The sequence below is a fragment of the Trichogramma pretiosum genome, unplaced genomic scaffold (assembly GCF_000599845.2).
Source record: "Trichogramma pretiosum strain Unisexual culture from Peru unplaced genomic scaffold, Tpre_2.0 scaffold17, whole genome shotgun sequence".
In the NCBI taxonomy this organism is placed as follows: domain Eukaryota; kingdom Metazoa; phylum Arthropoda; class Insecta; order Hymenoptera; family Trichogrammatidae; genus Trichogramma; species Trichogramma pretiosum.
In genome coordinates this window covers 277,348-303,063 of record NW_019641225.1, presented here as the reverse complement: position 1 = coordinate 303,063, position 25,716 = coordinate 277,348, and the positions used below count along the sequence as shown (strand labels likewise).

The following is a 25,716-nucleotide window of genomic DNA, read 5'->3' as shown; positions in this document are numbered from 1 at the left end:
TTTTTTTTTTTTTGAAAAATTAGAGTTTTACAGAAATAAAGAAAAAAGCACGTAAAAATTTTATTTACAATTTTAATATTTGTGCACTGAGAACTCCTGTTGGTGAATAAGTTTGCTTGAAAGTCGATACAGAGAGAGAAATTGATATATTTTATGAATTACAGATTTTGTTGCGATCGAGAGCTCAGCCACTCGAGCTTGATCATATCGCTGGCTCGCTCCGCGATCATTATCGTCGGCGCGTTTGTGTTGCCCCTGATGATGCTCGGCATAACAGAGGCGTCAACGACCCTCAGAGCCTTCAAGCCGCGAACCTTCAGTTTCGTGTCCACGACGGCTGTCTCGTCATCCTTGCGTCCCATTTTACAAGTTCCCACCGGGTGATAAATCGTACCCGAGTGTTGTCGTATTACGCAGTCGTAGTACTCGTTCTCGTTTCGATCCAACTGCTGATCACATCCCTGCATTTTAATGAGCTTCAAGCCAGCTTTTTTGAAAGTTTCCGTCTCGAAGATACCACGCATCATTCTTAGTCCAGAGATCATGTGCTGCTTATCGTCCGGATCGGTAAAATAGTTGGTGCTGATACGAGGCGCCGAGGCCTTCGGTCTCGACTTGCTAAGCTTGACCGATCCTCGACTCAGCGGCTTGAGCAGGACCACACGCATATTTGCACGATTGTAATAGGCAAACGGCATGTTCGAGTTGGCTTTGGATTTGGGCTCGTCTTCACGCTGCGTCAGCTCACCGTAAAAGTGAACTTGCATATCGGCTATGCCGGCTCGAGACTCGAGCGGCGTTTGCATGTGAGCTACAACGTCCATGACCCCCGTAGAAGATAGCGGACCTTCGTGAGTACTCAGCCAGTAGGCCAGATCGTTGCGAAAATTTTCTAGTTGGGGCCGGGAGCTCATAGTCATTCCAAAACCCATCACATTTACGTGGTCCTGTAAATTCGAGCCAACCGGCAGCTCGTGTATTTGCGGGACCCTTGACTCTTTCAAAACGTCCGCAGGTCCAATGCCAGACAGCATGAGTAACTTGGGTGAGTCGATCGATCCCGCCGACAATATGACTTCTTTATTCGCGTACGCGTATCCGCTGCGTCTTCTTTGCCTGTAAAGGACGCCTTCAGTCCTATTCGTTTCCGGATCGATGATAATTTTCGTCACTTTGGCGTTAGTCAAGATCGTCAAGTTTTTTCTTCTGCCACGTATGGGTCTGATGAAGGCCCCATTGGTGCTCTGACGAGAGCCTTGAATAGTCGTCCGCAGAAGCTTTGATACACCGACCATATCGTCGCCACTGGTGTATTCCACCTCCTTTAGCCCCATGTCTCTAAATGCGTCAAAAATCAAACGAGAGTTATTATCCTCGTAGGGATAGTAGTCGACCGTTTGATAGCCACCGCTACCATGCGCCTCTGGATGTTCTTTCAAGACCTACGAAAAATAAAGTTCACGACTCTTCTTCGTATCAATATAATAGTAGTAATACCTTTTTAACTCGCAGATCCTCGGATTTTTTGAAGTAAGGCAGAACAGCCTGATAACTCCAATCGGGGTCACCAGTGAGGTTGGCCCACTCGTCGTAGTCGTGTCGCGAGCCTCGTGCGTACCACATGCCGTTGATGCTGCTGCTGCCACCCATGACTTTGCCGCGTGGATAGGGACATCGATTGTTCGTCAGGCCGCAGGCTTCGGGCTCGGGTTCGGTAACGTAGCCGTAATCGACGCTGGTGCTGCCCATCTTGAGGGCGGGCACATCAGCCGCCACAGGTTCCTCGTCACCCGCTTCAATCAGTAGTATACGCCAGTCCTCTATCTCACTCAACCTATTGGCTAGTACGCAGCCGGCACTGCCTGCACCGACTATGATAAAGTCGTAGTCGGAATCGTTCTCCAGGTCGTCTCGCGTATTATCTTCAAACAGCCGATCGTTCGAGCGACTCACGTAGATGCTCACCAACGTTAGAAACGCCATGACTTGTGGCGAACAACCATTCCTAGCGCATTCCTGCCTAAGACCTAACGCTTGCCAGGCCATCGCGTTTTCTTTTTTTTTTTTTTTTTCGAGCTCGCGTTCGATCGAAGGCTTCGACAATGACTGATCTGTTAAAATAGCCTGACAGCGGCATTTTCTCTTTGTTTACTTAATAAATCTCGCGTGATAAGATACGAATTTAAAAAAAGCAGAAATTATTTTAACAAGTTTCGAAAATTTATTTCGCTTTAATTTTGCCGTCTTTTTTCACTCGAGTGCCTCGGCACAATGAAAGAGCTTATGAAAATAGTAGAAAAATTACGAAAGGTGTTGAAGCTTTTGGAAGTTTTTCAAATCTTAGCACCGATGGAGAGAGTCAATTTAAAAAAAAATTCATTTTATTATTATTATACAATTAAGTTACAAATAAAAAAAAAGTTTTTCAGTACACGTTGTTCATTTTGTTCAAGTATCGTTAAAAAGTCAAATCAACATATTCAATGAATTGTAGATCTTGTCATAATTAATCGACGAGAGGAGGCCGCTGCCACTCGAGCTTGATCATGTCGCTGGCTCGCTCCGCGATCATTATCGTCGGAGCGTTGGTGTTGGCTCGTACGATACTCGGCATAACAGAGGCGTCAACGACTCTCAGAGCCTTCAAGCCGCGAACCTTCAGTTTCGTGTCCACGACGGCCGTCTCGTTATCGTCGCGTCCCATTTTACATGTGCCCACCGCATGGTAGTTCGCGCCTGAGTATTTTCGCAGCACGCACTCGTAATAGTCGTCGTTGTTTCGATCTGGCTGCAGATGTTCGCAGCCCTGCATTTTGATGAGCTTCAAGCCGGCCTTTTTGAAAGTCGCCGTCTCGAAAATGCCTCGCATTATCTTCAGTGCTGCGATCATTTGACGCTTGTCAAGTGGATCAGTAAAATAGTTGGGGCTTATCCTAGGTGCCGAAGCCTCCGGCCTCGACTTGCTCAGCTTGACCGAGCCTCGACTTTGTGGCTTGAGAAGACCTATGGCCACATATACTACATCGTAATAAGTTTGTGGCATGTACATGTTGATAATGGGACTAGCTGGCTCATCATCTCGCGGCGTAATGTGCCCAAAGAGGACTGTGACCGAGTCAGCTACGCCAGGCCGAGACTCAAGCGGCGTTTGCATGTGAGCTACAACGTCTATGACGCCCATGGCAGATAGTGGACCCTCGCGTGTGCTCAACCAGTAGGCTAGGTCATTGCGAAAGCCGTGCAGTTGGGCGCGTGAAGTCAAATTGATCTGGAAACCTGAAACTCTGACGTGGTCCTGAAAATTCATGCCAACTGGAAGCTCGTGGATTGAAGGGATTTTCGACTCTTTAAGAACATCTGCAGGTCCGATGCCGGACAGCATGAGTAGCTTGGGAGAGTCGATGGCTCCCGCCGATAATATTACTTCTTTTCTGGCCCTCGCGTATCCAATACGTCCTCTTTTCCTGTAAATGACACCTTCGGCCCGCTTTGTTTCAGAATCGATGATAATTTTTGTCACTTTGGTATTGCTCAGAATCGTCAAGTTTTTCCTTTTACCGCGAATGGGTCTAATAAACGCCCCGTTGGTGCTTTGACGCGAGCCTTGAATAGCCGTTCGCAGGAGCTTTGATACACCGACCATATCGTTGCCGCTGGTGTAATCCACCTCCTTTAGCCCCATGTCTCTAAATGCGTCAAAAATCAAACGCGAGTTATCATCCTCGTAGGGAAAGTAATCGACCGTTTGATAGCCACTGCTGCCATGGGCCTCTGGATGTTCTTTCAAGACCTGTGGAAGAAGATAAATTTATAAGGTCAATGTAGTACAAAACTTGTCTCGTTCAACGCATTTCGAGCGATTAGACTTATAATAACTCGTAGTTCGAAAATTTATAACAACACGACTCATGATACAGATTTAGGCAAAGGTAAAAATTACAGGAGGGTAATTTTTCTTAAATCGCACTTTGGCTTATACAATTTTTTTTACTTTACCACTAGCAGATTGACGAATAAATGTACTCGCCATCTTGTGCTAGAGATAGAAAGTATTATCATATTTAAAAGAAAGATAGTCACTTACTTTACGACTTAAGTCGACAGATAATAAAACAATCGTCTATATGCGAAACTACCGATCACTTTTTAAAAAGAGTTTAGTGATTAGATATTTTACCTTTTTGACTCGTAGATCTTCAGATTTTTTAAAGTATGGCAATACAGCATCATAACTCCAATTTGAATCGCCGGTGAGGTTGGCCCACTCGTCGTAGTCATGTCGCGAGCCACGTGCATACCACATACCGTTGATGCTGCTGCTGCCACCCATGACTTTGCCACGCGGATAAGGGCATCGATTATTTGTTGCGGCGCAGGCTATGGGTTCGGGCTCGGTTGTGTAGTCATAATCGACGCTACTTCGTTCCATGCTCAATCCGGGTATGTCTGAAGCCAAGGGCTCCTCGTCACCGGCCTCGATCAACAATATCTTCCAGTCTTCGATCTCGCTAAGCCGATTGGCTAATACACAACCAGCACTGCCTGCACCGACGATCACGAAGTCGTAGCTCGAGCTCGAATCTTTCAAGTTTTGGTTATTGGCGAACAGTCGATCGTTCGAGCGACTCACGTAGATGTTCACCAACGTCAGGAACGCCATGACTTGAGGCGAACATCCGGTCCTGGCGCATTCCTCCCTTACAACCAATGGTTGCCATGCCATTCTCTTTTCTTTTTCTTTTTTTTTCTCTGTACGTTTAATTCGAGGCTTTGACAATCACTGATCTGCAAAACTCACCTGATTGTAACATCGTCTTTCTGTTTATTTACGATAAGAGAGAGGTGTGTTTAAAAGAAACAAAAATTGTTTTTCAAAACTCCTTGTGGCAAACTTGATTTCTTTAATCTTTGATCGTTATACACAACTCGTTACGCAATATAAGGTTGAATAATATCATTTGAAAATCGTGTGCACAAAGATTTGTCTAATGCGCGCGCATTCCCACGCTACTTATATTTCGAACTATTCGTGTGCTTTCAAGACTTTAAAAAATGTAGAGAAAACTACTATTATGTAAGAATCGTATCCCTTTTTCTCCGTCAACAGTGTTTACCTGATATTGATTAGATGATATGCTTGACACTTGATGCATGACACTTTAGAATTGAACATTTTTGGAGTGATTCTCTTGGATACTTAATTTTTTTTTAATTTAGGTTTTGTAAAATAACAATTTTCTAAGTGTACGCAAGATTTCATATTTTCAATTTGTATCACTACAAGTACTTATCGGTGGATTAATTTACAATAAATGTAAAAAAAAAGTGAGAAATCAGCAGTTTTCATTAATTACAATATTTTTCGATTAAATACGCTGCCACTCAAGTTTGATCATATCGCTGGCTCGCTCCGCAATCATTACCACAGGTGTGTGTGTGTGTTGCCCCGAACGATGGTCGGCATAATCGATGCGTCAACGACTCTCAAAGCCTCCAAGCCGCGAACCTTGAGTTTCGTGTCCACGACGGCTGTCTCGTCATGCTCACGTCCCATTTTACAAGTGCCCACCGGATGGTAATTCGTATTCGAATAGAGTCGTATCATGCAGTCGTAGTACTCGTCGTTTCGATCCTGCTGCAGATGTTCGCAGCCCGGCGAATCGTTGAGTTTTAAGCCACTTTTCTTGAAAGTTGCCGTCTCGAAAAAGGCTTGCATCATCTTTAGTCCTTCTACCAGGATCCGCTTGTCATCTGGATGTGTTACATAGTTCAAACTGATCCTGGGTGCCGAAGACTCCGGCCTCGATTTGCTCAATTTTACCGATCCTACACTCTTTGGTTTGAGAATGCTCACGCCCATGTTCACAACGTCGTAATAGGCAAATGGCATAAAGGCGTTGATCATGGGACTGGGCTCCTCTCGCGGCGTCAGTTGACCGATAACGTGAACTTGCATGTCGGCCACGCCAGGCCGAGACTCGAGCGGCGTTTGCACATGAGCTATCAAGTCCATCATACCCGTAGCGGATAGCGGACCCTCGCGAGTGCTCAGCCAATAGGCCAGATCGTCGCGAAAGTTGTACAAACTCAAGCCGTTTTCTCGGTAAGCGCGCGAAGTTAAGTTGAACTGGAAGCCCTGGACGTTGACGTGATCCTGTAAATTTGAACCGACCGGCAGCTCGTGGATCAGAGGAATTTTTGACTCTTTCAGAACATGCGCAGATCCGATACCGGACAGCATGAGTAGCTTAGGAGAATCGATGGCTCCAGCCGACAGGATGACTTCTTTTTTCGCGCCTACGTATTCAATCCGTCCTCTCCTGTTGTAGAATACACCTTCGACTCGCTTAGCTGACGGATCCAAGACGATTTTTGTCACTTTGGCGTTACTCAAGATCGTCAAGTTTTTTCTTTTGCTTCGTATGGGTCGGATGAATGCTCCGTTGGAACTCTGACGTGAGCCATGAACTGTCGTTCGCAAAAGCTTTGACACACCGATCATATCGTCGCCGCTGCTGTAATCCACCTCCTTTAGTCCCATGTCCCGAAAAGAGTTGAAGATTAAGTTCGAATTATCGTCGTCATAAGAAAAATAATCAATGACCTGATAACCACCCGTGCCATGGGCTTCTGGATGTTTATCCAATATCTACTCTAAAAAAAAAGAAACTTACTATTTTTTCAATATAATAGGAAGTAGTTCGAGACATTACCTTTTTAACTCGCAGATCTTCCGATTTTTTAAAGTAAGGCAGAACGGCCTGATAACTCCAATCGGGATCACCAGTGAGGTTGGCCCACTCATCGTAGTCGTGTCGCGAGCCTCGCGCATACCACATGCCGTTGATGCTGCTGGTGCCACCCATGACTTTGCCACGCGGATACGCAGGCTACGGGCTCGGGCTCGGTTGTATAGCCGTAATCGGCGTTGCTGCCACCCATCTTGAGAGCGGGTACCTCGGCGGCCAGTGACTCCTCGTCGCCGGCTTCGATCAGCAAAATCCGCCAGTCCTCGATCTCGCTAAGTCGATTGGCCATGACGCAGCCGGCACTGCCTGCACCAACAGTTACAAAGTCGTAGCTTGAGCTCAAATCTTTTGCCTAGTGAACAGCCGATCGCTCGAGCGACTCAAGTAAATATTCACCAGGTCCAACAACGCCGTGATTTGCGGCGAACAACCATTCCTGGCACATTCTTGCCTTATAGCTAATGGTTGCCATACCAATTTTGTCGTTACATTTAGCTCACGCTTGATCGAAGACTTAACCCGGACTAATTTTCAAAACTCGCCTGACAGCAGAATTTTCTCTTTATTTATATATAACAAATCTCGCGAGATAAGATTTGCATTTTAAAAAAGCCGAAAATATTTTAACAATTTAGTAAAATTTATAGTGTTTTAATTCAGCCGTTATCTTCCGTTCGAGAGGCACGGCACAATGCGCGCAAGCACAGAAGAAAAAAAAAGAAACTTCTTTCTCTAGCTCTCTTTTTGAAATAACTCGACAATTCGAAAATCGTAAAGTTGTGGAAGTAGGCTGAAGCGTCGCGCAGAGAGAGATGGAAGAAACGAGAAAAGAGATACGGGGGAGTGCGAGTTGTGTAGGAAAAATAGAAAGAGCAGAAAAGAAGATATAGAAAATAAAAACGAAATAAATTGGATAGGGCCATAAAAAGCGATACATCGGGGAGCACGATTAAGAAAAGGCTCTTGATAGTACGTAATAAAGCTCTGTTAATTGTCGTGTGCAGTTGCAGTAGTAGTAGTAGTTGCTAGCTAGCTGCTGCTGCAGCAACAGTAGCCAGCCTGTCGCTCTGTATATAGAGCTGTAGCTAGCTAGCTAGTGCGCGGACCCTGCCTGCCTGCCTGTACCGATCAACCGGAACAGCTGGATCTGGGCACGGAAAAATACGCCGAGAGGGGGAGTGTAAAGAAGAAGGAGAAGAAAAAAAAGGAGGTCTAACAATCGTGCCAGAAAACGGGAAAAAAGGCAGCTGCGTCGTTGCCGCCGCCGCTTCTGTTCCTGCTGGGCTTATACATCCTTGTCGATCTTCCGTTTTTATCGTTGCCTCCAGAGCGCGCGCGGAGGCGACGGCGGCGGCGGTGGCAAAACGTCCCGCGTCGTAAAGTACGCGAAAGGCGAGGCGAGGCGCGCGTACGTACGTACCGTATACGTACACTTTTACGAGTGCCGCTGCCAGGAGGAGAACGAGGTAAATTTTACGTTTCTTAACGCTCTTGATTTTTAAGGATGGTTGTGCGCGAAATGTCGCTTGAAAATTTCATCGCTTCGCTCTCGCACACGTACACGTACACCAGCAGCAGCAGCAGCAGTCGAGGCGATATACGTATAGGTATAGAGATAGAGATGTAGGTTCGTATACTTACACATAGAGAGCCGAGCGAGCGAGCGAGACTCGATTTTATGTATGCCTGCCTGTGCCTGCTTGCCCTGCCTTGCCTTCTCTCTCTCTTTCTCTCTCTCTCTCGGCTGGTACGCCTTGTTTGACGGTGAATTCGAGTCTTGTGAGAAATATATCGACGCTGAGGCTGTGCTGCCTCTGCCCTGGCACGTGTATTTATAAAGAATTCCGAAAATTACACTGGAGAGAGAAAAGCAAGAATAAAGCTCGTATAGGCTCCCTTCGGAGGTTTCTTTATACAACAATAATTTTAATCATTCGTTACGTACAATATCTTCAAAAAAACGCCAATAGTTATGTGTACGAAAAGTAACAATACTCAATGATCTTTGTTTTTTTTGTCATGTTACAGGGACTGCAGGGTCGTGAGAGATCCACAGACGATGAAATCCAAAGGCTACGGCTTCGTGTCTTTCGTGAAAAAAACAGTAAGTGCATCATGCATACCTCCCTCCTCTCCACTTTGAAACACTATAAATCTCGATACACAACATGATATATTATTTATACACGCGGAAAAAGGCGCATTGATTCTCGAGGCACGAATTTGCCTCTCTCGCTCGTGCTCTCTCGCACGATACAAATGCACCGCACCTCTCGCGTATAAGTACGTATACATTACACACAGATACACACACACCCGCAAGCACACGAGTATACGCGTCTCGATACGATCTTTCTCTCTCTCTCTCTCTCTCTCTCTCTCCAGTGATACATATACAGACGCCGGTGGTTGCCAATTTTATAAGAGCACTCCTGTGTATACGTACACACATGCAGTACGGAGAGGGAGAGAGAGAGGCAGAGGCAGAGCGTGATAGAGAGAGAGTTGCCGAAATCGAATCAATAACATACACACAGACACACGTACCCACGAGCGTATTTGTGTGCGATAACGCGCGCAAGCACTGCTACGTACTATATACCTTTGCAGCTCTCTACCAAACCCCTTCATTTCGTATACGAGCTGCAGATTTATCCACTTGCAGCTGCTGCTACGCTACGCTAGCGCTAGCTTCTCTCTACGTGCATGTGCACGTGTGTATATACGTGTGTAGGTAAAAGCCGCCGCGCATATATATATACAGGTATGTACACAGAAAGGTAAAGCTTGTACGAGCCACGTCGTCCTCCTCCACTTTTCCGCACAAGAAAAATAATAAAATTCTTATTCGAAGGATGCTACGGATTTTTTGCCCCCATCCCCCCTCCCCCTCTCTCTCTCTACCTCTTTCCTTTAAATCTGCTCTCAAATGCCGTACGCGCGCTCAAAATCTTCTCACTTAGCGCGATTGCGATGTTTTTTGTGCACGGGCGCGCGGGGTACGACGCGCGGGCGACAGCAGCAGGGGAGGATATAGTAGTAGGTATACGAGGAGAGAGAGGATGCGAAAAAAAGGAGGTTATTTTCCTCCTTTGTTGCTGCTGCTGCACACAGAGGCGACGCGCAAATTCCATCGACTATATTTTCGGGGGGTGCCGTACACTATATAGTAGTAGTAGTAGTAGTAGTAGTAGTAGTAGTAGTAGTAGTAGTAGTAGTAGTAGTACGTGCCGAAGCTACTATATACATAGTGGCAGCTCCGATATTAAAACGAATATCATTCAATAAAGGTGCGCCTGCCAAGACACCAACGACGAGGACGGCGTCAGGCTGTGCTGCGCGCCACGCGACAACGACGCCGACCACCGCTGCCACACGCTGCGCAAGCTCGCATCCAGAGCTTTTTCCATTGTCGCACGCGCCACGCGTCCCTTGGTGGCTTCTACGTATATAACGTATACACACACGCAGTTGCAGGAGTTTTGAATCACGCAAAAAATAGGGAAAATTTGAGAGAGAGAAAAAGTACGTGCGTGCCATATAGGGGCGCGCTTTTTGACTCCGAGCGCGCCGCGAACATTTTCATCGAATATAAATTCTCCGCGAGGATGTGTCGAATGCGTGTGCGTGCGAGTATATGCTTATACCGTAATGTACGTACGTACTCCAGGGCACAAAGAAGTTTACGCGTGAAATATTCGTGTTCATTCGATTTTGGAGTACGCGCAGTAATAAGCTGCAGAGTGGCAATAATGTACCGATAAGTCTGTGCCGGGGCTGCTGTGCGTCGAATCGACGATACTTTGGGAATATCGAAATACATGTACGCGTTTTTCGCGTACTACGTAATAATGCGCGCTCCGGGGAATTTTCGTAACTCAAAGCTCGCTGCGAGTTCCGTGCCCCGCGAGCCATTAACCCACGCCGTGTACGCGCGTGTGTAGGCACCAAAAGTATCGTCGAGCATTGGATTATAAAGCTCGTGAATCACTGCTGCTGATGCCGCTGCGCGTGTAATATAATAATGAATTATCGCATCGAATTTCGGAGTGCGTCTACGCTGCAAAGGTAGACTCTTCATTATATCGTATCTTTCTCTCTCTTGTAACTGCATTTCGTCAATAAGCCTCGGTTACGATCTCTACTGCCGTTGACGTTATCTATTTCTCCTTTTTTTGTTACCTCTTTCTCTCTTTTTCGGGGTTTATACATGTGTATAGTTTATACCCGGAAAGAACCCTGCAAGCTCGATTCTGGGTACCGAGCTTGCGCGTGCACGCCAGCTGAAACCGGGGTACATCAAGCAAAATTGACGTTAAACCAAATTCATTCGCGTATCAAAAAAGTACGTGAAAGATAATACTCTGCAAGCTCGACTTCTCTCTCTCTCTCTCTCTCTTTCGCGTGTGCTTGCGTGTGCTTGCGAGTATTTCTGCATGCCATACACACACATAGTCAATGAAAATTCACGTGGCCATAGAAAGAGCTCTCCGCAGATCGTAAAGTCCGGCACCAATACGTACGCGCTTACAAACGCACGCACGTGTATACAGAGACCTGCACGCCGGCCACCGCCGCCGCCGTCTCTTTGTGTGTACGTGTGTACAAAAGATCGATCGTTGTTGTCGTCGTCGTCGTCGTCGTCGTCGGCGGGCCGGCGCGCAAATATAAGCGAAGAAAAGCGAGCACAGGAAACCGGCCATTTGGTGGCCGGAAGCGCCCGAGCAACGTTTGCGGTCAGCGTCGCAATTTAGATCCGCGTTTCCGTTTCGGGTATATGTACTACACCGGCGGCGGCAGCAGCGGCATACACACAACGAGAAAGAGAGAGAGAGAGAGAAACTGACCTCTTCTTGCCTCTGCACATACGTATACGCGCTTGTGCACGGTAGTAGCTTACACGACTGCGTGGCTACTGTACGGCTACAAGTACACTACGAAAGTTATCGCCGACAGAAAAGAGGCTCGCATTATTCAGCTTCAAATCGAGCTACATATATATACCGCGGACACACGTATAAATACGCACTCACACACACAAACACACGTGAGTACCGCTGCTTATAATAAATTCTTCGCTTTTACGTTTCCACATGCGCGCACATTTCGCCCCCGCAACGCGCAAGCTCGGCAGTAGCAGGCAGCGGTAGCAGTAAGTTTCTTGTTGCGCCGCGGCTGCTGTTGCTGCTGCTGCACCAGCAAAGCTAATTGACCCGGGAGTATATAAAAAAGGTAACGAATAGCGATTCTATATATCGACTTTATCAGCCATGGGCTTTAAACGACGATCCGTGACTCAGCCGTCTCTTTTTACGTAGAGCGAAGCACGATGCAAAAAAAAAGTAGAAAAATTGTAAATCAAAGGATCGCGTATGTAGGTCTGTCTGGGGCTCTCGCTCGTCGTCGTCGTCGTCGACGGGGAGCTCTGCACTGCTCTAATTGACGAGCTAGTTTCGTGGGATATATTTTTTTTCTATACTCTTACCCCCGCGCGCTCTTTCTGGGGCTGGTGCTGCTGCGCGAGAAATATGCAGAAAGAAGAGAGAGAGAGATTCGAAAAAAATATCGGAAAAAAACTTTGTGATATCGCGAGTGAAAGAGCTTTGATAGTAATGCCCTGCGCGCGGATCGATATAGAGAGAGCTATATCGTATTATAGGGTTGCTGCTGCTGCAAGCCCTTCGAAAGGAGTAATGATAAACTTTGTAAATGATTCGACTCTTCTCTCTGCAGCGAAGAGAGCTCCGAAACAGAAATATACGTATGTGTAACGTCGAAAGGATTTTGCAGAGAGAGAGAGTCGTGTCTGGCGTCGACGCATGCGAACATCGATAACTTTTACACAAAGTGACACAGACACACACACACACGCGCGATATATGGAACAGTTATAAACGTGTCTGCGCTCTGTATGTGTGCCACAACCTCATTGCTTGCACCATTTCAAAGTTCATATATACATCGAGCTCTGTGTATACGTGTGCTGCATGTATACTTTACCTGCGCGCCCTATACACCGGTTTGCAAATTCGTTACTCGAATGTCGTTAGCCTGCCTAGGCGCCTAGGCAGGCAGGCAAGGCAGGCCCGGCCAAAGAGAGCACCCGAGAGCAGCAGCAGCAGCAGCACAAGTCGACCCGTAGACACCTCGTTTGCTCTTTATACATGCCGTACTCTCTCTCTCTCTACCTCGTCTCTAGCCTGCCTTGCTGCTGTTTATATTCATATAGCAACGTGTTGTAGGTAGCTACTCGTGAAGTCAAAGAATTTACATCGACCCGCGTTCGCGATATTAAATATTAAACGTATATATGATATATAAATTGCGCGGATAATTTTTTTCTCATCCTTTTTTCTCATTTTGCGCCTCTGCATCGTTTATACGTACGAAATTTAAATTAAGATCTTGCCCCGAGACCCGTTGAACAATCGGGTGCAAAATCGATCCTCAATACAGCTCTCCGCATGATGCGGTTGTAGCCGAGAGAGAGAGAGAGAAACTGTATTTATGTGTGCATTGGCTTCTTCTCTCTCTATAGCCGAGTATATATGAAAACCCCAGGCAGTAACAGCAGCTCGGCAGTCGGAGTGGAGGGAGAGAGTAAATCAAATCTCAGGCTTTAAGCTCTCTATCGTGTGTTTGTTTGCCGAAATCGTTAAATTGTACTCTCTCCGTATAACCCTATAGCGTTTCGTTCCTTCGATGCGAGCGCACAGCAGCAGTAGTGGAAATCGATTCACCCGATGTGTATGTGTGTTATAGGTGTGTGCGCGCATGTTTAGAGAGAAGTCAGGAGGCACGCGGGAGGGAGCGAAGGTGCCGACTGCACATATACACACGCACGCAGCCCACGCTTACGTTGTTTATCAAGCCGAGATCTTTCATATGTACGTTCGGATTTATTGGCTTTGTTTATACTCGGTGGTGCTCGCGCTCGGAACGATATGTAAGTCGATTCTCTTCCCCCTGAATGTAGATATAGGTTGGTAGAGCTTCGATTCGCTCTCGCAAGCTTAACCCTACGCACATAGCGCGCAAAGTTCATTGAATGCCGATTTTCAGGTATTTGCCTGCGCATATTAACGATAAACCATAGAAAAATGCGGAAGATTTTCGTTTTGCTTTCGATTTAATTTCATATCGTGGCTCTGGCTCGAGGCGTATAAGTCGTACAAAGTAAAAATTAGCGAATAATCGTCGTTACAAGAGTGCCCATTGTCAAGGTGATTCTTTCCCCCTTGTATTTTGGAATCACTCCAACTCCGGTGTACACACATGGAGAGAGCTCTTTTTTTACTTTCCTCTCGATCTCCATTCGATAGAAGCTCGCACAAATACAGACACACAAGACCGCGTATCTACAGCTTCGTGCTTTTTTAGTTCTCTTTATTTTCTGTTTATATTAACCGCCGAGAGAGAGATGTTGCAAGAGATCGATCGAGCTTGAGCATATTACGCGTATATGTATTTATCTATACGGCCTCGTTGGGTAGATTTTAATTTATTCGGATGTTTGCTTATGGTCGTCGTTGTTTACATTTTCTCCTCCCCTCCTCCTCTTCTTCTTCTGCCAATCGATCGACAAGAAAATTCGTTACTCACTTCGGGCTTATATTATACTCGGTAGATTTTATGTACGAAAGAATCTCTCAAGGTTCGTTTATTTACATTATAAGTGAGCTCAATTCCAAACAACGATAACAAATTTGCGTTTATTTATTCATTTTCTTTAAAAAAAATGCGTATAATTTTTTTATTAATATACGAAAACGTAACAAAATACGTAAATATTATTCATCGATTACAAAATTGCCCGAGATCTTGTGTTTTCTCTCGCGGCGTGCATATACATCCATACCGATGTAAGCAAACGAGCTGCTCGCGAGCGCCAATTGTCAAAACAATACGCGCTCGCGATCACGATGCGTTTCGCTGCTTCTGCGGCGTCGTGTGAGGTACACAGCGCCAGCAGCTATTTATACAGCAGTATCGAGCAGTTGCAGTACGGCTGATCGGGAAAGTTAACCATGTGCAGGCAGAGGAATTTCGGGCTCTTGCAGTACTCCATGCACTTCTTCACCCAGATCTCCTTGCACTCGCCGACCATCGCTCGACCTTGAAACAAAAAATTGTTGCAACAATAAATATACCATTGAAAATGGACACACTCGCAAAAATCGATCCACATCGTGAAAATTATTTCTAGAGATAGATAGATAAATAGATAGAGAGAGATAAAGAGAGAGAGAGAAACTCACTTTGACTCGGTTGCAAGATACAAGCGGTGATCAGTAGCAGCGGTAAGAGCAAAAGTTTCAGCGACACCGCCGACATTATTAACGCTTGATGTGTCGTGAGTCTCTCTCTGCTGCTGCTGCAAGAGCTCTCTCTATATATATTATATATAGCACGCCTGGCTCTGTTCAGTACGATATAGATATACAGATATATATCACGGCCGATCGGAAACTGCACTCGCTCGGTCGCTCGCTGTGTAAGTTCGATTGGCGTGTGCCCGCGCGTCGCGGTGCAGCGCACACAGCACAGCCGCGTACTAGCGGCAAAGAGAGAGAGAGAGAGAGAGAGAGAAAGCTTGAAACTTCCGAGCCTCTATGTACATATAGATCTACTTTATATATATTCTACTATATACTATATAAGAGAGGCAAGATCTATATGTATGTACCAACGTGGCGCGGCTGCTGCTGCTGCAGTCGTACGATTTATCAGAGATCGTAGATAACCCCTTCGCGCGTCTCTCTCTATATACATGTATAACGTAATCGCTCTTATCAATTCTTCAAAATGACTACCGGTTACAGCGCGCGATCTCCTCTGCGTATAGCGTCGCGTTTTATGATATATACGTTTATTTATTATACAAAGCACATCTTGCGTGCCCAACGAGATGCGAAATTTATATTACAGCGTCGATCCGGATACATCCGATATAACGCGCATATTTGCACGACGTTAAAGATAGTATAATATAAAGGGCAGATTTTTTTCAACCCCCTTTTTTCTCTCTCCCGAGCGCGCTCGGCGTAATGGCAAATTTTTTCCTCATCTACTCGATCAAGATTTACCCTTAAAAAAAGGGTGCTGCTGCTCGTTACACGCGATCTCTTCACTTCCACCTTTACGCCCTCACCACATATATATATAGCAGTAACGAAAGAGTAGGGGGTGGAGTAGCAGTAGCAGTAGTAGTAGTAGTATAGCTGCGCGGCGCGCGAATCAACGAATAAACGATCGCCCACTCGATCACGCACTAGTTTATATAGCCCGCCCGATCCCGCACAACGTGTAGCAAGAGAGAGCTATTCTTCTTTTACCTTGGATTAGACAAATCCACACTTTAGCTGCTGCTGCTGCTTCGTTTCTTTTTTTTTTTTTTTTATTTTGTTATCTCGCACCCTATTTATGTGTTCTTCTTTTTAACTCTGCTCTCCCTTTTCTCTACAGCGTGTGTATGTGTGCACGAGGCATATATCGATTTGTTCGACTTTTTTTCTTCCCTTTCATCGCCCCCGACGCTTAATGTTTATTTTATACAAGATAATTGAGCTGTTTTTTTGCTGCACACACCCACACATTTACACATCGTTATGGCTCAGTTGCTGCTAATTAGCGCCAAATTGTGCCCCCTTTTTTTACTACCCTCTCCTCTACGAGGCGATCTTAAAGCTCTTATACCTCGTTTATACAAAAAAATTTACATCGTTCTTTGTTACATATACCCTATATATACTCTTTAGGGGATGGGGAGCAATTAATTTGCTCTGAAAAAGGATCGCACTCGCGAAACAGCTGCTCGCGCCAATACAACTACGTATCTCTCGTAATTTCACTCGATCAGCCCCGCGCGAGCGAATCGATGTAATCCTCGCATTGTAGTACGTTTCCGAGTAAATTTTACCAACTTTGCTGCCCGGAGCGCAGTCGAAACAATCGTTTACACAGATCAGCCTATCGAAAACCGCGTTAACGTACACCTACCCACGCCAAAACTACACATTAAGGCTCTCGCACACGTACATATAAGCACGCACACGCCAATGGTCTAGGGCTACTGCGCTCTGTACGCGCGCCTAATCGCCTTGGCTCGTGTCTTCTCGTTTGTATGTTTTTTTTCCTCCTCTTTTTCTTCCTGCCTCTTATTTTTTTTTTCTTTATTTTTTTTTGTTCAAGCTCAAGCCCGGTCATGCGATCTCATTTTAGATATACGCGCTATATAGCCGGCTACTTCGTCTACTCGGACCCTATGTAGCCAGGGCCTACACACTTACACACACACACACATACACTCGGTGGTGGAGCGCAGCCTAGTAGCCCGGTCGCCTATCTGCAGCTATCGTAGTTTTTTTCTTCTTCTTCTTCGTTCTTACCTTCTTTTTGAACCGCGTGTGTGTGCCCGCCGCAGCGAGAGAGAGAGAGAGAGAAACCAGTCTGTATGTACCCACACGTTAGATTCTCTCTGAGCACGATGCTCCTATATGTGCGGCTGGCTTCGTTTTTTTTTTTTTTTTTTTTACCTCGTACATGTATATATCTATATACCGAACGAGCTCGAAATGCCTGTGAGGCTTTCTTTATTTGCTGCGCACGTTTTTGCTGCCCTCCTATATTTTCGTCTGCTGCTGCTGCTGCTGCTGTTAACCGCTGCAGCGCAGAGAGAAAGAGAGCCAGCCACTATATGCACGAGAGCTGTTTGGCTAAACTGACCATGTTTTATGGGAGAGCTTGTTAGCTCGAAGAATTAGCTATTTTCGGATTGTGCAGATTATGTATTACGTCCACCGAGGCAGCAGCAGCGGAAAAGTCTGTATAAATATCGATCGACGCGAGCGACGACCGAGCGGCGATCGATCTTTTATAATTAAAAATATACAAACAAGCTGTCGTGTTTTCTGGTATAAGGAGACTTTTCTCGGTTCAAAAGCCCTTTAACCCTTATACTTTTTTTTCTTCTTCTTCTTCTTCTCCTTCTTCTTTTTTCTTCTACCCTCGTGCAAAAAGTTACTTGCGCGCCGGTCATGGCGGCGGCGGTGGTGGCGGCGGCTCTCTCATATACCTAACCAGGAGAAAACTGGCTCGTTTACCCAATGCGCTCCGCTCCGCCCGTTTTATGTTCCGTGCAATTCGATCCCGGAGTCTCGTATGGGTGTACGTGTGTGTGTGTGTGTATACATATATAGCGCGTCCAGACGACGTCTCTTGTCCTCTGACCTCTAAATCACTTTTGTTTCTGGATGGTAAGCGCGCGCACACACACGCACACTTACTCACTCACACATACATGTACATATTTTACAAGCATCCTGTATTTAAGCCTCGCGCTGAAAAGCCATTGTTAAATATACAGGACAATTTGCGTGCGTGGCACGTGTACGATATCGATTTATATAGCTCTCCGATGACATTGATTTTCGATTTATTAATTTCTTTTCTCTTTTTTTTGCGTGTGATTGCAGGAAGCCGAAAGTGCAATAGGTGCTATGAACGGACAGTGGCTGGGAAGCAGGAATATTCGAACAAATTGGGCGACTCGTAAACCACCCGCTCCAAAGTCCGAAGGTGAGTCAATTGATTTTTTCCTCTATAACGACTTCTCGATTATACGTCTCTATATAATTCAATAGTTGTCGGTAAAACGATATTGTTGAATGTCAATTTTTTTTTCTTTTTTCATTTTTTTATACTGCTAGTGTACATGTTGTATGTGTATTTATGTTTCATTACTTCAATTACATCAACGAAAATTAGACAGTCACACATAAACCATAAAATATCGCGGCATCGTAAGATGAATATTAATAATCGCGAGGGCGAAAGGAGCCACAGGTTCGAAAAATCCACGAGCGTGATAAATAATATTCGCTTGCCGTCGCTGCTCCCCCATCCCCCTGGAAAAGGGGGGCTGGGTAAGGAAAATTACAATCGCATCGTACATAGTCCTTCTCCATTGATATTCCATCTCTCCGTGAAACATTATATCCACTTTATAAAAGAGAAAGCCAAGCGCGCCGCGAGAAAGAAAGGAGGAAGCCGAAGTGTAGTATAGTACGCGTGGTAGTAGTAGCAGTAGTAGCAAGAAGAAGAAGAAGAAGAAGAAGCTGCCGTTGCGGGGGTGTGGGGTGGACACATTTTTCAAGTGCATCAAAAGATTAAGTAGCGTAGATGCGATGTTCCATCTTTTCGCATTCAGCCGAGGAAGGAAAGAGACGGTGGTAGCAGCGACTTTAGCTCATAATTCAAGGTCGCTTTCGCGTAGTTCTCGCGCGCCATACGACACGAGAGCAGCGAGAAAACTCGCCTGCTTCACCTTTTCTCTCTCTATATAGCCGAGGCGCTATGATACTCTCTTTTATGGATACGAAACAAGTAGGTTTTGAGGTTGCGCGGCTCTCTCACTTCGCGACAAAGTATAAAGTAAGAGAGAGGGAGAGAAGAAAAAAAAGTAAAAAGAAAGGAAAGAAAATTCAAAACTTTTCTCTCTAGCCAACCTCGAATAATCATACAGAGACAGAGGCAGTAGCAGTACGCGAAAACGAGCCGGAGTCGGGGAGGTTAGGTGCTAAAAGAGGATTATAGAAATGTTCCTTGGCAGATACACCCGCACACATATACGTACTCTCTCACTCTCCTCTTTTTCGGTATATAATAGCAACACTAGCAGCTAGCAACAGCAGCAGCAGCAGCTGCTGATGTATATCTATGGGAACGAAGGCAGAAGACGAGTGTCGTGCCGAGCGTCGTCGTCGTCTTTAAAAGCTTGTAAGAAGCCAGCGAGCGAGCTAGAGAGAAAAATACATATATACGTACACATAAATGCGAACGTATAGTACTTGCCACACACACGCACGCACGCACGCACACACTTTCACACATACGTATTATGTGTACGAATGTGTGCGTTATATACGCGCGAAAGAAAAGCACAAATAGGGTGGCGCGCGCGATATTAAGCTTGTAGCAGCGTGAGCGGCGCAGAGCTTTTATGACACTTATACTCTTAGCCCGGGTGGTGGTGCGCGCGCTCTCGGGATCATATTTTGTGAAAGCTTTTGTGTGTCGCTTATTGAAAATAGTCCCCGCAAGGTTGTGAATATGTACACCACGCGTGGCTGCTGCGTGTATATATTTTGTATATAATACAGAGAGTACACGTGATCCGCGCGCGCGGACGAAAAAAACATTTCGAGCCATTAAAAAAAATACTTTTATTAAATAATATCGTATACGTTTTTCGTTTCGGATAGAGAATAAAAAAAAATAAAAAAAAATAAATATACAAGCCGAAAATTCAATTTTTCAAATCCAAAGTCGTGTACGTATATAATAATAATAATAAAGCTCGCGCGCGGTAAGTCGTAAACGTACGTTTGGTATACGGTGGTGGTAGAAGGAGGAGGATGGGCTCGTAACTCGTTCTCTTTCTCTTTCCTCGCGCGGCAGCGGCGGCAGCTAATAAATTTTTACGATCCGCGCGTTATTTATCATGCGCGCCGCGCGCTTATATTGACATATCTCGTCGTATAATGACATTTAATGGTGCGCGCCATATGCGAGGCGAGTGTTTAATTGCGAGCTTTTTTGTGCGGTGCGCGCACTGCTTTTCGGCAATATTCGCGAGCGCGCATATTAAATAATGGATTAAAAATAAATCAGATATCACATTATGAAGTATGAATTAGTAACTACTGCGGCTCTCTCTTACTCTTACTCCACTGATGCATGCTCTCGGGGATTTTACTCGTTATAAAGTAAGATCAGTGAATTGTAGCAGTAGATAAAAGAGAAACGACGAGCTCACGCGCGGCGGCGGCCCGGGGTCTATATAAGAGAGGGAGAGAGAGAGAACGCCGCGGTGGTTATATTTCGGGACGCTCGAGCAGCTGAAGCCGAGCCATTTATTTACGAGGCAGCATATTCGTTATTATACTCGCTCTCTCGCGCTTTCTCACACACACAGCTATGTATGTGTAAGAGTCGAACGATGGGGTGAAAGAGTGAGCGAGAGAGAGAGAAGGAGAAGATTTAAAAGTTCAAGAAGGGAAATTCATACTCGCAGATTTTCTTTGGATTCTCGCGGAGCGAGCGAGAGAGAGAGAGAGAGAGACCACCAGCAGCACCACATACTTGTCCCCCAGGATAATGTATGTAAGAGTGGTTATTTATACGTGACGATTCAAGCGAAGATGCACATATTCTTACCGCGCGCGCACGAGAGAGAGAGAAAGAGTGGATATCGGAGCCAATGGAGCTCTGTCGCTCTCTCATCTATATATAATACCCGACTATGTACGCGGAAAATCGCCTGCACTGCAGCCTCGGGTAAAGGGGGATGATTGAACGATCAGAGCGAATCTCGAGCATAATTCGCCGAGCATATACGACTTATTACGTCGTTTTCTCACTTTTTTGGCCCACGACTGCGCTGTCACGGGGTGCGTTCGTATTATATACGTATGGGTATGAAAAATTTTCCTCGATAGTATATGAAAAAAAGTAAAAATGAGAGGGGGATAGAAATTATATACGCGAGTATATAATACATTATATTATATCACAATATATATTCTTGTATAAAAGTCCGACGGTATAAGCAAGAATCCAATTGAAGTTGTGAACTAGGCGCATAATGAGCTTGCGGCTTGAGCCTCTCTCTCTCTTCCCTCACTCTACGCGAGCCTCGAAAGAAACGAAAGAGGCAGAAAGGTGTATCTCTCATCTCTCTCTCTATATATACAGAGAGTGGCAAATTATATAAGAGCGAGAGCCGCGGGACGAGATGAGAAAGAAGCGGGAGGGTGGGGGATAGGGCAAGAGGGTATTATTTCATTATCATAAGCGGCTCTCGAGCTATACAGTGACCCTCCTCGTCTATAAAGCTCGCAAAAGCCTATATAGCGTGTGGCAGTAAGGTACTAGTAGCAGCAGCAGAAGCGAAGCGCGCGCGACATGGCTGACTAATTTCATTCTGCCAAGGCTTTAATTAGTATGCGTCGTCGCAAGCGAGGACCAAAACTTTTTCACTCGCGTAGAAGTTGAAGCTCGGGGCTCGACGCACACACACACACACACACACATAGACACACGCACGCATGCGGACTCGAGGATAAAGAATATATATATATGTCATTAAGCCAAGGTGTATAGAGATGTGTATGCGCTTACTATAGCTTCTCGGATTTATCCACCTGAAGATATTTTAGATGCAAATTAGCGGTGATAATTTTGACGATTTTAAAGATTTAGAGAAGAAATTGATTAATTGATAAATTTATTTGTTTCGATCGTGAGTTACCTAGGTCAAGTGGATAATACAATTTAAAACGGCATATAAAATAGTTAAGTAAAAGTCCACAAACGCCGCTGGAAAGAAAAATAACCAAAGTTCTCGAAACTATATATAAGGAGTCTCACGGAACTAGCTCATTCACAAGCGGGCCGAGCTGCGTGGGATGGGGCGAGGGAATTACCGAGTAGTAGTAGTACCTCGAGGTGGCAGAGAGCTCGAGCGAGATTGATTCGAAATGTGGGATACGGCGAGCTTATGAGACAACGAGACTCTGGCAGTCAGCGCGATGACGAATGAGTTATGCAATGAAGAATTCGCCTCTCTCTCGCCGCTCGCTCTTGTAAAGCTCCTTCAGTTTAACGCATAAAATTGGTTGAACTTGAACACAATTTGCCACCTTTGACGACGCCGAAGCAGTTGAAGCAGCGCCAAGAGCTGCTGTCGTTTACCCTTCACGCCACGACCGAACGCCCACGCGCGACGTTTTTGCTTTTAATTAATAATTCTGGATTTTATTAAAACGGCCAGGAGAGCTGTGCGCGCTTTATTGCGTCGGCCGCAAAAGCTCGCCTCGATCGTCGTCGTCGTCGTCACTCGAGAAAACAGCTCTCGCTTCGCTTACCCCTCTCTCTCTCTTTCTTTCTCTCTCGCTCTGGAGCGACGAGAAACTTTATTCGCGATATAACTAATTAATAATCAACCTTTTGGACAATTGAGAGATATCAACGGATGAAAATCCGTCCGAGCGCGAAGTAATGTAATACAATTTTCTTAATTGACTCGAGACGTTCGCCGGTTAAGGAGCGAAAGACTGCGAACACACTGTCGCGCAGCAGTAATGGTGATTCCACGCTCGATTGAATTTCACGTCGTACAATGTAGAAACTCACGCGCGCGATTGAGCTATTTTTAAATAAGATGAAAATTCGAGGAGGATAAAGCAACTACGATGCACGAGTGTAAAGAAAGAGAATACCGTGTACAATTTGAGCCTCGTAGAATTGCCTCGACACAGAAAAAAAAAAGAAACACTAGCACTCGAGAGCTAGGCGAGAGAGCGCATTCGAAATTCAAATGAGTTTACTTCAATTTATGGCTCGTACGACAAGATGTTGAAGTTTAGCCGGGAGACCGCACGAGGTACACGAGGAGAGGAGAGCTCGACGGCTAGAAAAGCGAGAGAGAGAAAAAAAAGAAAGAAAGAAAGTAATAAATACGGCATATAAAGAGTCGAAGAAAGTGGTTTTCGACAGAAGACGACAGCGCGGCGCGCGCCCGAGTGTACGTGGACAGTCGAGGTTAATATTTCATACAGCTCAATTTTTCAAAAGGTCTCTCTCTCTCTGCCTGTGTGCAACCACTAGCAGTAGCACCTACCGCCAGCAGTGGCTTTTTGCTCTCTCTCTTTCTCTCTCTCACCTTTAACTTCCTGATGCTGCAACTGCTACTACTGCCGCCGCCGCTGCTACTACTGCTGCTGCTGCTGCTGCTACTGGTGAGAAAAGTTTTTCAAAGTTTTTCTCCCAGTCAGCCTCCTTTGCCGGATTTTTCTTTACATTCTCCTCGTGGTAAGGTTTCACATCTTTTTTTCATGCCCAGCTAGCTGATAGCCACCGCCGCTGTGTATGTATACCTAAAGGTGTGTGTGTGTGTGTGTGAGTGCGCGCCACTGACGAACATTTTCCAAACGCTCGTTTTCATGAATCGAGAGCAAGGAACAAAGTTTGCCAATCGTTTTTCAACAAATGAATACCAAGTATTATTGCGCACGGTTAAAATAACGGAATAAATTTCGTCCTCCCGTGTACGCGATATGTATTCAATTTTTTTGCGATAATTCTTCTGCACGATCCTCTATATATAGTACATGCTCTTCTCTCTCTCTTCTCGTGCACTCGCTTATGTAAGGTGAAATTATTGAATGTCGTTTTTCAAAGTGTTTGTTGCCCGGCCATTAGACACGAGTCTCATCGGAAATTCTGAAAAATTGCTTCCCTTCACTTTTTCGAAAAAGCAGCGAGTGAAAAAAAAGCCAGGGAAGCAAGAGAGAGCAGCTACACACACACAGGGAAAAACTACAGCGTGAAAATTACGAGGTCGCGTTTCGCCCTTTCTTTGCTCTCCGGCTTGCAAGCACGCACTGCACTATTCCTCCTCCTCCTCCTTCCCCCCGGTGCTGCCGCCGACAACCCCCGTATAGCTGCGCCGGGTGGGTAGAGAGAGCATCCGCAACCGATTTTGAGTTCCGCTTTCCACAACATTCACCGTTTTTTACCTCGAGGATTTCGAGAAACGAATAGAGCAGCACGTGCGCGTGTCTGTGTGTGTATTCGGAGCTTTCCGCCTCGTATCAAGCAAAGAAACGCCATTCCTACTGACTGTATACATGTAGAGTGTATGTTTGTAGCCGTTGCCGTTGCCACTATATCCCACCGATATTTCACGCTAGTGAGACGGAAAAAATATGGCGCGCTATGTGCTGCTGCTTCACAGCACGCAGTAGTAGTAGTAGTAGTCCTAGCAGTAGCGAGGGTCAGACTGCGGTCGGACAGTCTCGATTTACAGGGTTAGGTGTTTTTTGCTAGGTATCTTATACCAAAAGAGAGCGCACGAAGATGGGGGTAGGGGGCGAGGGTTGAATACACTCTCGCCGTCGTCGTCGCGCCACTGCGCGTGTTATACGTTATGTATGTATAACGCAAAACGCGTAGTTACAGTAACAGCTCTCGCGCACATAGCATCTCGAGGAAAAGACAATATCTATGTTTGGCAGTCTTTCGAAAATTTTGTCCCTCTCCCGAAAGTTTCTCGTTTCTATCCCTCTCTCTATACTCTCTTGGCCTGTCACTTGGCCAAGATTTGGTTTTCGGCGTGCTACATTATAGCTATACGTTCATTTTTTGGCTTCCCTTACTTCATATTCATATTCTTGCCCTTTTTTCGATGCTCTCTCTCTCTCTCTTTCTTCGTCTATATGTATACAAGCTCGTCTTGGGTGCGATAAGAAAGATGGATTCGCGCGAACGTTTCTTCTCATATTTATTATTTCGACCGAATAATTCGGCAAGAGAGATGGAGAGTTAAATTTTTATGGCGATATATTATACATAGGATACGATCGAAGTTGCGAAAACTTTGCTAATGTTTCTCTCTCTCTCTCTCTCTCTTTATCCTCGAGATTCCTGTGTTTATATAAGAAGAGTGTCGCGCTGCAGAAGAGGAGCAGTAGCAGCAGCGGCACACACAAAAGCAGCCGGCTCTACTGCGCTGCGAGGAGGATACCCGATCATTAAACTTTCCTATAATTACATGCGGTGCGCGCGCGCGCCTTTAATTATTTGAAACACAGAAAATGGCTCTTGTTTCACCCAAGTTCTGCGCGCGATAAAACGAATGTGCTTCAAGTGGAGAATTATTTAAAAGAGAGGACTCGTCGTCGTCGTCGCCGTCTATATCTGTATGGATCACTTCAAACTCGAGCTCTGAGCTCGCGCGAGCCTAGCACGCGGCCTCCAAGTCTTACATCAGCGTGTCAACTTCGAAGTTACGAGGCTATCTTTATGCACTCTTCGGGATTTTATGCCCTAACTCTCTCGGATGGAGCTCTGCTGCTGCTGCCAAATTCGTTGGATTCCATTTTGAGAATTGTTTCGCCGACTACGG

The 25,716-nt window shown here is 45.6% G+C and overlaps 1 protein-coding gene across 4 annotated transcripts in view; it reads left to right on the top strand.

The window, feature by feature from the left end:
* Window positions 1-25,716, top strand: part of LOC106649265 (nucleolysin TIAR) — a 497,287-nt gene that overhangs the window by 442,791 nt on the left and 28,780 nt on the right. For all 4 annotated transcript variants that reach the window (XM_014366573.2, XM_014366574.2, XM_014366575.1 and 1 more), the window contains 2 exons: window positions 8,778-8,853; window positions 18,224-18,326. In XM_014366573.2, coding sequence (XP_014222059.1) covers window positions 8,778-8,853; window positions 18,224-18,326 — 179 coding nt within the window. The remainder of the gene's footprint in view (window positions 1-8,777; window positions 8,854-18,223; window positions 18,327-25,716) is intronic.